The following is a 12,285-nucleotide window of genomic DNA, read 5'->3' on the forward strand; positions in this document are numbered from 1 at the left end:
TTATTGCTAACAAAATCAGAGCAGGATCATGAGAAGTAAAATAAGACCTCAAAAAACACCTTCCCCACACCCTTCTCTCCTCCTAGCTCTGCCTCCTCCACAGCCTGGGACCAAACTTTCCAAGACACTAAGGCAGTTTTAGTTACATCACATTTCCATATTCTGTCGAGGTTGACTTTGACCAACGTATCTTGTTTGCCAGCTGGACAAAATGTGTGCAGTGTGGGTGAGAGAGGTGTAGGCGTTAAATTACGGAGGTCCTGAAATGCACTAGTGTGGACTTCATTAGTATTGCAGCAGCTCTAGGGCCTCCAACAGCTGTCCTGTGCCCAGTGCTCAGGGAGGGGAGGTCAGGGATTCTCAAACATGCATGTGATACACAGTACGTGACATATTCCCTGTTAATGAGGAATGCAGGACAAGCCCTGTGGATGAATGGCAGGTCAGGAGCAAGCCCTCAGTGAGATTGCTACTTGTCAGTGCACCCCAGGTAAGACTGTGGAAGAGGTCTCTTCCCTAAACCAAACCCCTCAGCAGGCGCCCATCTCAATAGGAATGGATAATGTAGGGATTCTGTCTCTCACAAAATTAACTGGAAAATAAGGAAGACTACTGTATTTTGTTCCTATATCTGGAAGCATATTTAAGATAGTGATTGGAGAGAAGGAGAGAGGGACTGGGGGAGTCAGGGAACTTGGGCTGCTTTCCCAGCACTGCGTTGTTACTGTAAATTATAGCAAGTCCCTGGGGACATTTTTCAGTTCTGACTTGTGTCTCAAGTAGAGGCAACCGTCTCACACTTTCCACCAGAAGACTAGATTATACAGGGTCCCTGTTCCTGGAGAGCAGTGGTTACACTACACCATTTATCCCAGTGCTGAGTTCTTGAATATTGGATAGGTTTCTTTGGTACGCTCACATCACCCCTAGCTGTAATGTTCCTGCCTGTAGGGACTTTACACATTGGAGGCTGTTCCCAATCACACCTTAAAGAATGTGTGTGAAGGCACAGGCTTGAATGGCACAAGACCTTTAGGTCAGCAGCAAAACAATCTCACTCCCCTCCTCTTATCCAGAAGCACAGGGACAGCTGAGAGCCTGACTATGCTACTCCTCTTGCCCTCTGATTTGCACCACCTCTGAGTGGTAGCAGACTGGCTCTTCACAGGCCTGTGCCAGCAGTCCAGTGCATCTCACCTTGTTGCCCCTCTGTGAGGGCAGAGCCCTGAGTGACAAGTCTTTGGCATAATTATTCTTCCTTCTGAGATCAGGTGACAAGGTTCAGTCCTGTGCTGGAGACCCAGAGTATTTATGTTTATGGGGCTGGTCTTTTCTCTTAGACTGTCTTTCACCTCTCCCAGCCTTCCTCCCAGTTCTTAGACCCCAGGGAGTGCCAAGACTCATCACTACAAGTGCCCATCATGGCTCTGGCTCTAGGGAATGGGGAGGCCAGTGCTATGACACACCCATGTCACAGCTGCATATAATGCTGCTTCAGATACACAAACTGATCCACCTCCTGGAGAAAAAAAATCAGTGCTCAAGAGCCAAGATGCAGGGCCTGCATGGTGTCCATGCAACCAGGAGCTGTTTTCATCTCCATGCTCAAGTGGAGGAAGGAAGACCTCGGCTCAGGAGTATGCTCTGGGGACAGGTATTGAGAAAAGGTAAAATGTTCCCAAGTCATCACAGTTATCATTAATAATTTCGGCTTCACCACCATGCTCTGCAGTACCGGTGTGTGTGAGGACCCTGACCCACTGGGCCCCAGGAGGAGTCTTTGAGCCAGCCATGGTTTGTGCCTGGTCTCTGATGCTCACTGGCACGGGCACCTTTGGTAGCCAAGGAGAAGCAGTGGCAGCCCATGGTCGTTCTGATCCCTGCCATCAGGAACTCACTCCTACTTGGCACAGCCCTGGAGCAAGGACCTTGTTCCAGCCCAGGGAGCTGCTTTGCTCCTTCAGCTGTAACGAGAGCCCAAGCTGGAGCGAAGGGCTGAACAAGGTGGGTCTGCCAGTGGATCCCTGGGGGTATATAAGGCTATGGCTAGAGCAGAAACAATCCCACCCCGACTCCTGAAACACATCCCTCTCCATTAAGAGGATAGAAGGATAGTCCTTTCCTTCTCCCTTTCCCCCTCTTTTCTTCCCTCCCGGAGGTCACCTTCAGCTGGGAGGCAGTGTGCCCCCAGGCCCAGAGCCATGGGGACGGGGCGGAGCGTCACGCTCAGCCCCGTAGCGCCTGGCAGCCCCCTGCGGCTGCTGGCGCAGGCTGAGCCCGGCGGCCGCGGCGAGGGGAGCGAGGCAGTCGCGGCTGGCTGGCTGTCCTGCGCTGCTGGAGAAGGTGAGAGGCTTAGTACAGGCGGAAGGGAGAGTGGGAAGGGAAGTTACAGCAGTGGCAGGATGAAAGACACCGGGCAGGCATGTAAAAGGGCACCCACCCCTCTCACAAACAGGTTTTGGAGACTCGAGCGTGGTGTGCCGGCACAATGCGGAGCGCGCCCACTTCCCCCAGAGGGCTGATGGAGAGCTCGTTGGTGGCTTTGCCCTGGAAGGTCGCTTTGTGTCCACTTGTGTTCGGTGGGATGGTGCTGCGGTCCTGGCGGGTTGGCTGGGAGAAAGGTGTGGTGTGGCTTGATCCCGGTGAGATTGCTGCCGGTTTCTGTCCGAGGAGGCTGCTGTGCGGAGGCAGTGCTGCGGAGAGGCTTGCGGGGCTCTCCGGGGAGACTGCTGGGTGTCTGTTCCCAGAACAGCAGTACGCAGTTCTGCTACCGGCACAGTCATGCCTTTCTCTGCAGCGAGATTAAGCACTAGCCTGCTGACCAGTCTTAGAAAGAAGCTCATAAATCTACCAGCAATAAGGCCACGAGCAAACGTTGCGGTAATCTGTTCTTATCCCTTGTTGTATTAAACGTGGTTTGTGCCAGAGTGGACCTTTTAGGGAAAAAAAAAAAGATGCCGTTCTTGAACCAAAAGTTACGGAGATGGAAGGATATTCTTCCATAATGTTTGATGAGATTTTTAGGGGCAAATATTCTTCTTCAGAAGAATCTGCACCACAGCGGAGGTCTGAAATGGCCTCGCTTCAGCTTCATCTATGGGTTTTATTATAATGCTTTTATCTAACTGAGAGAGACCCTTTTAGTGACATTCCAATACTCAGAAAGGTGTATAGAGATGATAGAGTAACTTCTTCACTATCTGTTTGATAAGCAATAAAGACAGCATCCCTGGAAGTTTCCCCTGTAATTTTCGGCCCTCTTGCCATTTTCATGACTTTCTCTTGTCCTTTTTCTGTCAAACTGGGGACACCAGAGGTAGCTTGCTGAAATGTGGGCTCATCAATATCATTAAAAAGACAGAAAACATCCAGTAACTGGTTCTGTTGATCTATCAGCCTCGAGAAGAGTTCAGAAAATTTACCCAGGCTTTCTTCATATCAACATATTTTTTACCATTCCAAGAAACATCATAAAAAGGTAGATAAAGAAGAATACAAAACAGAGAAAATGGAAAAATTAATATAATATTTAAATACAAATTCCACTGGTGTGTGATATTCTCAATTGTAGTGCAGAAGCTGTTAACAGGTGGCCAGCTCTTCAGAAATACAGCTTCCCTAACTCAGCTGATTTTTAGAGATTAAATTTCAGACTGTCTCATCGCATCTGTATGTAGGAACCTCTGCAGAAACTGGAGTTCACTGTAAGAGGCACATTGCCTCAGAACAGATCTCTTCTTTTGTTACAATCATCTCAGCCTACGTGAAACTGAACAGCTGTCTCTACTTTTTTTTTCTTGTTTGTTTTGTTTTGTTTATAGTGAAGCTTACTTTCTTAATTTAGCATCTGGAAAATGTTAGTTTGCCTCTCACTGCTGATGATTCCTGCATCTGAATCTTTTCAGGCATTCTCTTTAGCAGAGTGAATGCAAAAGTGGAATCTGTAACATCAGTAGCCCTGGATCTGTTATGCTCTTAGACTTGGATCTGTAACATTAAGATGTGTATCTATATCACTGTAGATTATTTCTACTGCAATTCTGTATCATCCAATGTCCTAAGGCCTGCAAAGGTAGTGAGGCTCCAAATCTACATTTCTGGATTTACAGAGTGCCCATTAAGTAGCATGAAGAAGTAGATGCAACTGATTAGTATGAATTTATTTTTTTTTTCCTGTCACCCGTCCAATGCCAGACTAAAATCCTGACTTCTTTGGTCATTTGGAATGCTTTTGTATGTGTGCATGTGTACACACTAGTTTTACCAAGCAATGCATTGTCTACTCAAACCCTTTTTTGTGCCATTTGCAAATATTTTCTGGATGATTTCAGTGTTTTCTTCTAAATCATTGACAAAGGTAAAAGTATTATAACAGAGTTAGGATTGAAAAAAATTAATTGCATAGGGTAGAACAGCAATAAAATATGGTATTTTCTACTATATACTGGGCTTTTAAATAATTAATTAAAAATGTGTGGCTTCTTGGTTTAGACCAATGCCAGGATGAATTTTTACAGATAACTTTCAGAAGTTGGAAATGACCACTGAATGAGACATTTCTGGCAGCTGCTATATGAACCAATACCAGGATGAGAATTGCTTCAAACCAACAATTTAGAGGCTAGTGGGAGGTGCCTGCAGGTGGGGTCCTTACACAGCCCCTAAGCAGAAATGTGATAACAACTGGGTGAAGTGATCTGAATTACTTGGTACACTAAATCCATTTGAGCAAAATGTGCTTTACTAAACATGGTGCAAAAATATTAATGTAGAAACCAGGTAAGCCATAAAGGGACATAAAACCCATAAAGGGACATGAAGAGGATGCTATTTTTTCCCCCAACATTCCCCAGTAATTTGGGAAAACTTTGGACTCATAATGGATGTATAAGGTAGTGCAGCCTGTGTGTCATTCCTGCAAAAAGAGATCTTGAGGCCACAGCATGAGGCAGGGGGGAATTCTAGCTGAATGTGTGACAGGAGGCATTCCTCCCAAGACAGTCGGGGTTTTAATGTGTGGGATGGGAGGAGAGCAATGATGAGGCTTTAGAAAAGAGCCATGAAACAGATCTGAGAGTTGAACAAGCAGGTTGGACAATCTGAGACCTTGGTTTGACGATTAGACAGAACGTTATTTGAAGGCATTGAATCAATAAGAAAACTGAGAGTTGTCTTGATCAGAGAGCATAGAGATGCCTATTCTCAATTCAAAATGTGACCACGTTTTGTGGCATCATCAGATCTGTTTTTCAACTAACTGATGCAGGCACTACAGAAGCACAGCATGACAGATGCTTTGTGAAGCCTAAGTAAAGCATCAGTTAAATGCATAGCCTGAGTTCAGTCTGATAGTTTTACACAACCTAATTAATTGAAAATATGTTCCCGTAGCCTGTGATCATACCTCTGACCACAGTGCATATAAACCCTGCAAGAGTCTGGAGAAATTTAACAGATATTAGAAATCTCTTTTCTCTATCTGAGAAACTTCAGCAGCAGGTTAGGTAAATTCAGATTACGTTATCATACAAATACCTAACAGCAAGAATGTTCACACTGGCATTTATAATTGACCAACTGTCTTTGGATCAAGTCTGAATGACTTTTTAAAAAAGATGCCCCAGATGCTATTTGTTATTTGGTTTGTGTTAAGGTCCTGTAGAAGGTCAGACAAGAAAGTGGACCCCACATGTCATATGCTCAAGGCCATTTTTAATAGAGTATCTTTGATATGAGAAGAGGCTGAAACAGCTGAAACTCTTCAGCTTGAAAAAGAGAAGGCTCAGAGGGGATCTTATTGGTGTATATAAATATCTGATGAGGGGTAATGAAGAAAAGGGAGCCAGACTCTTCTAAGCAGTGATCATTCATGGGAGTCTCCATCTATGGAGATATTGAAGACCTGTCTGAACACCTTCCCAGACAACCTGCTTCAGTTGCTGCAGCTTGAGCAGGGGACTTGGATTAGATGATCTCAAGAGGTCCCTTCCAAGCTAAACACCTCTGTGATTCTGTTATCATATCACTGTCTCTGTTACACAAAGATCACACTGTCTTTGACTTTTGACAGGTATGAAGTCTTTTCTGCACTAAATTTATTAATCATTTTGGTTGAAGACCAGAATAACATTATAAGACATTGTATCTCCATAGGCTAGATCCCCCTCAGCTTCTGAGGTGGTTCAGAAGTACCTCATGATTGTGTAAAGGATGTGAGCTTTTTGCTGCTGTAATTAGAGATTCTTTTGAGGAATTACAGTTTGTCAAAGTCAGCAGCCTGGAAACAAGAGCTCTAGCAGTGACAAAGCATGGAAAGGATAGTGGAGGAAAGAACAGATTTGAATAGGACTCTGCCTGCTGCCTTCAGAACAGCACAGCCAAATGGTGAATGCATCCTGGCCAGGGCCCTGGTGACCTCCTCTTCAGTGCTTGTCAATCTGCAAAGGGAAAATGACATTTAAGAAGGTATCACAAGTAGGTGCAGAGCACCCAGGCACACTCTACTCAGCAGTGACCCAAATTTGATCCTCACTTACCTTCCTAGCTAATCACAGTGGCATCTCAAAGAAAGACCTGACAACGTCAGCTATTTTCTCAAGTATGGACTTTCTCTAGTAGTTAATGACTCCAAGGGCAGCAAGGGCCAAAGTCTGCAAACTGTTCTGGAGTGACTGCAGCTGGGGCTTCATAAGGAGCCCTGATCAGACCCGCAGGTCACAGGCCCTCAAGAAACTCTATCCATATCCTCTTGATTATCTGTTCTTCTTCTCATTCACTTTATTGCTCTACTCTTGCAGAAAAGTAGGGCCAATTACTTGGCACTTCTGAATTGGATACGATTTAGAAATGCAGTCTAGGAGGGAGGGAAGGGAAAAGAAGAGGAAATTCCCCAGAAATAATCCCTGGCTCCTGTAGAATTCCAGCCTTGTTGTAGATTTCCCAGGTTTAAATAATTCTTTTTTTTTTTTCAAATTTCTTTCTTTTGAAGAATGACTGGATTTAGCAGCAGTGGGGGTCCTTTGCAGAAAAGAGATGTGGATATACTGGAACAAATCCAGGCTGTGAAGACAGTTAAGATACAGGAGTATCTCTCACAGGAGGAGAGGCTAACAGAGCTGGGACTTCATCATCCTCAAGAACAGAAGTCTTGAGGGCATCATCTGATCAATGCATATGAATACCTGCAAAAACACACAACCAGGTGTATTAGAGTATCATCTGATACTGAGTGACAGAACTAGAGGCAGTGGGCCTGAAACAAAATTTCTATTTAAGCATAAGTTAAAATCTTTTTTACCACAAAGGTGATTGAACACTGAAACAAGCTACCCACAGCAGCTGTGGAGTCTCCACCCTTGTAGATATTTAAAACTGGGCTGGGCATCGGACAACCTGGTCTAGCTAACCCTGCTCTGAGCAGGATGTTGCAATAAGAGGTCTCCAGAAGTACCTTCTGGCATTTACAATCCTGTGACTCTGGTTCTGTGACCTTGCTCCAAGGCCAAGAGGAACTCCCAGACCCAAAGTGCCTTGTTCGGACCACAGGGAGGTAGACAGGGAGAGAGTGCTGCCACAGAGGCCTTAAAATGCTGCCTTGTAGCTGGCTGGGAAAAAAGAAAAAACGCTTCTCTGAAATGGGTCTGAAGTAGCTGGCTGTAGCTCAAAATGCCATTGATGTCCTAGTTTACTTTCTGTATAAGTTACTTGGCTGCACAGATGAGTGACTTTTGGTTAGAAATGTCATCAGGCATGTGAGGTACTGAGCTCCCTTTGGCTTCCTTGGGGCACTCTGCCTTTTATCACGTGCTAGCTGTGCCTATGCCTGAGGGACAGATCTGTCTCATCTGCTGCCTCAAAGACTTTCTCCAGTAAGCAGTGGAGGTGGAATACTGAGTAGAGAGATGAGGTCCTGCTGCAGTAGGCTAAGGAGTGCAAGGGGGGGGTGACTGGGTCACACTTGAAAATCTGGGATTCTGCTAATGTTTTGCCTGTTGTCTTATATTAGGCAAAGGGATTAGGGGGCTGGGGGAGGTTCCCTTCAATACAGAGACCTTTTCTATGATGAGGGGCTTTGCCCAGAGGTGTGCTGTATAAAAGTGCAAATTAAATTCTAGCACAGCAGCAAGAGTGCTCAGGCTCCAAGTGGCAGAAACATGCCCTGCCATGGCATGGTTTGTGTTGCATGTTTGATCTGGCTTTCTCTGTGCATGCTATGATGTTCCTGACTCTGGCTGTGGCGTTTCTGCAGCACTCAGCGATGGCCGAGAGCTCAGCTGTGACCGCAGCAGTGCCGGAGAGAGCAGCACCAACCAAGCTAGAGGAGCTCCTGGAGATAACCGCTCAGAGCCTGGTGCGCGCCGAGGTGGCTGAGCACTATGAGGTTGTTCGGGAGCTGGGCAGGGGCAAGTATGGCCATGTGATGCTAGTGACCCACAGGCAGAGAGGTGAGGAACTGACTGCACCCTGTGAACTTCTGTGCCTTGGCTCCTCTCCACTTACCAGGGCATGGGGCATGGGGTGGGCTGGTGGCACATCGGGGCCAGACACCAGGCATGGCAGGAAGGATCCCCAGGGAGACCAGCAGGATGGGGACCTCCCCAGCCAGGAACCATCCCATTACATCAGCCAGGGGCCAGGTGATGCAAGGGGGACAGCCCAGAATATCTGGCAAGATTATAGTGATAAGACAGGCCCAAGGTCAAGCTGGGAAGTTAATCCACAAGTCAGGATCAAGTCAGTCAGAGTTCACAGATATGCACTAACATGCATGTGATATAGACAGAAACAGCAGTCCTACCACAGGGCTCAGTCAAGGAGCCCCAAGCCTGATCTGAAGTGGTGCCCTAAGGCCCATGGACAGAGGGTGTGAATGAAGGTCCTGGGTTGGCCATATGAGTGCCCTGACACTGCTCTTCCCCCGTAGTCCCAGCTCAGACTGATGGGCCCAAGTATCCTGAATGTCTCTACTCTGCCAAGCCTCCTGTGCATGCCCAGGGCTCAAAACTCACCCTAGCAGCAGTGCCTGTTCCCAGAACTGGTGTCCACAGGGTATACCCACACAAACTTTGGACTAGAGACCTCCCTGTGGCTGTGACTGCCTGGCTCTGTGGCTGCTCTGTCTTGCCGTGGTGTGACTTTCAGAGGAGTTAAACCCACTCTTCCCATCTCCAGGGACTCCTATGGCTCTCAAGCTGCTACCCAAAGCCAGTACCAAGCTGCACACCTTCCTGTATGAGTATTGTGTAGCACTGTCCCTCGCCACACACCCTGCCATCATCGGCATGTTCGGAATTGCCATTGAGTCCAGCCAGTACTATGGCTTCCTCTATGAACCAGCGCTGCACAAAGACCTTATCTCTATCATCAAACCCCGCGTGAGTGTTGCCACAAGGCCATGGGGACTGGGCTGTAGCATTTGGCCCCTTTGGAGGCTGGCTGGGTCAGAGGGAGGGAGATAAAGGCAATGGCTGTGGATCTATCTGGGGTCTGCAGCACTGAAGCAGCCTTGGGCTTGCAAGGTGTGAAATGCCAAGGTCTTTCCCAGTGCAGAGCACTGAGCTGAGAGCCCATCTGGCAGGGCTGTTGAGGCGGCCCATGTGTGCCATCCCACCTGTCTCTCTCCCTGTGCAGGATGGGATCCCTGAGCCAGCCGCAAAGCAGTGTGCCAAGCAGCTCGTCAGCGCGCTGGAGTTCATCCACAGCCGGGGGCTGGTGTACCGCGACATCAAGCCCGAGAACGTGCTGCTTTTTGATCCCGACTGCCGGCTCGTCAAACTCACTGACTTCGGCCTCACGAGGCCCAAGGGTACCAAGCTCAAGCTGGTGGCCGGGGTAATCCCCTACACTGCCCCCGAGCTGAGCAACACTGCTGATGCCCAGGGGGTGCCCATCGACAGCAGCATGGATGCCTGGGCCTTCGGGGTGCTGCTTTTCTGCCTGCTGACCGGCTACTTCCCCTGGGAGCAGAGCCTGCCAGAGGACCCTTTCTTTGAGGACTTCATGCAGTGGCAGGAGACAGGCCTAGAAAAGGACGTGCCCCGGCACTGGAAGCGCCTGACGGCCGAGGCTGCCGGCATGCTGCGGAGCCTGCTGGCTCTAGATCCCGCCAAGCGTGGCCCCGTCAGCGGGGTGCTGCGCTATGTCGACTGCCCTTGGCGGCTGGAGGATGGGCGCAGTGAGGAGGCTGCTGTGAAGTCCTAGGGCCTGCTCCCCACAGCAGGAAGGAAGGAGGGTCGCAGCCTGTGAGGGGCTTCAGGGTTTGGGCACCATGGTGGCCTGGGCGTGAGAGGTCATGGTGGCCCAGAGAGCAACTCCTCTGCAGCACTGTCCCTGCTGCCATAGAGCCAAGCTCCTTCCCCAGCAGATGGCCCTCACCCCAGGACTCAGTGCTGCCCAGTGCCGCCTCCTCGTGGCTTGAAAACATCTTCCTCTTGGAAGTGACTGTGTGTGAAGCATCCACTTGTTTCCTAGCCACAGGAACTCCAGGGAGTTATTTAGGCTGCAGCACCTGCCGTGCCTCAAAATACAGTAAAATATGTACTTTTGTGTTTCTTTAAGTGACGCATTTTCCCTCATAATAAATGCCTGTTGGGACCCACTTGCTGTTGGAAAGCAGGGAGCATGTCAGAACTTGCAGCTGTCTCAGGACAAGCTGTCCAAGGCAGGGGCCATCTCTGAATGCTGCCTGTGCCTGCACCAGGACTCCTGGAGGGTGGCTTCAGGCTGGTGGGGTGGAGGGGCTGGGGACACCCCAGAACATGGCCATGGGTGATGGCTGGAGAACATTCATGGTTATCTCATGCTAGCCCAAACGCATCTCTTCCCTTGTACTGCCTTCAGGTCCTAAGACAATGTCCTTCATGCTCTTTTACATGCCTGGTTACCTCTCTGCAAGACCTTTCTTCTTCCTTTTCCTATCACTTCTTTAACTCTTCCCTAGACACACACCTCTCCTAATGCACCAATAGTCTCCTAGGTGCACATTTTAACCCTGAAAATGAGTAGCAAATAGGGAATTGGGAGTTAGTAGCCATTTTTACTTTTCTACCTCTTTTCAATCCCCAGAATTTTGCTGTTGGTAATAATCCCTTCCTGCACTTAACCTGGTCTTTTGCTGGAAATATTCACAGCTTGTTTTCCATCTTTAGGGGCTTCATAACTTCTAAAAATGCAGTGCCCCAGCACTATACTTTCTAGAATTTCAACTTTTTTTTCACGTCAGACCCTTTCCTGCACACACTTTCTTTCATGCTTCCCCAACCTGCAGCTTTTTTTTTTTCCAGCTTCTTCTCACCCACTGGCATTTTAGCATTACTTAACTTCTCTACTAACACTACCCATCACCTGGTAAACATCTTTTGCTTATTCCTCTCTTAGCAACATCACCTCTGTACCACTATTTTGTGCTGCTCCTGCTCCCTACATCACTTATGTCTTGAGTCTTCCAACTCCCCAACCTACCTTGCAAACCAGCATTATGCTCACACTAAGACATAGTTTTCTTCTGCTTACTTCCATCTCTTAGAATCTTTCATTACTTGAAATCATTAAAAAATGATGCACAACTCCAGCCTGCTGAGACTTCACATTAATTACTCTTTAATTACTAGAGGAATAGCAGAGAAATATTAAGGTGCCAACATGGTTCCTGCCTTTAAAGTGGAGAAGCCTTAAGACCAATGGATCTAAAGGCCAGGTAGCTGGCAAGTATCCAGTGAAAAATAATGGAAAAAGCATTTGTTACAGATGTTAGCTAATGGAGAATTACAGAATAGGAATGTGGTTTTTTGGAATGAGACATTCAGTTTTATAATAAAGTTGTGTTTGATACAGTAAATTCATAGCGTTACGGTACAGAGTTTTTGTAAGGCATGACCTATCGATAAAAAGAGAATTGTGGTATGTTGTATTGATTCAGAAGATGCAAAGTCCATAAAATATAGATTAAGTGGATTGCGAACTTTCAATAGGCAGAAGAGATAATTGTCTGCTTGGAATGCTCTATTTTGTTTGGTTTCTTCAGGGATCAGTTGTTAAATGAAAACTGGTTAACATTTCCAACCATGATTTTAAGGAAAATACAAAGCAAGTAAAACCCTACAGATGACACAAGCATGAATAGGGTGGTAGCAAGAGGAACAGGCTACTCAAAGGGATCTAGATAACTTGATAAGTTAAGTAAATTCAAAAAAATACACTTTCTTATAGGCAGGAGAAACATAATTAGGTAGGAACACATAAGAATAAAAGCCATCCTTACAAAAGGACCCCTAAAAACTTATCAAG

At 47.2% G+C, this 12,285-nt stretch overlaps 1 protein-coding gene across 1 annotated transcript; it reads left to right on the forward strand.

Moving 5' to 3' along the window:
* The first annotated feature begins 2,186 nt into the window (after positions 1–2,186).
* On the forward strand, positions 2,187–11,836 carry LOC119698081 (serine/threonine-protein kinase SBK2-like). The gene is given in 5 exon segments (XM_038129557.1): positions 2,187–2,281; positions 2,283–2,343; positions 8,249–8,444; positions 9,172–9,374; positions 9,631–11,836. Coding segments are annotated over 5 exon segments (1,110 nt in total). The 5' UTR covers positions 2,187–2,201; the 3' UTR covers positions 10,201–11,836.
* Positions 11,837–12,285: the final 449 nt, after the last annotated feature.

This window comes from Motacilla alba, chromosome 2 (assembly GCF_015832195.1).
Source record: "Motacilla alba alba isolate MOTALB_02 chromosome 2, Motacilla_alba_V1.0_pri, whole genome shotgun sequence".
Taxonomy (NCBI): Eukaryota; Metazoa; Chordata; class Aves; order Passeriformes; family Motacillidae; genus Motacilla; species Motacilla alba.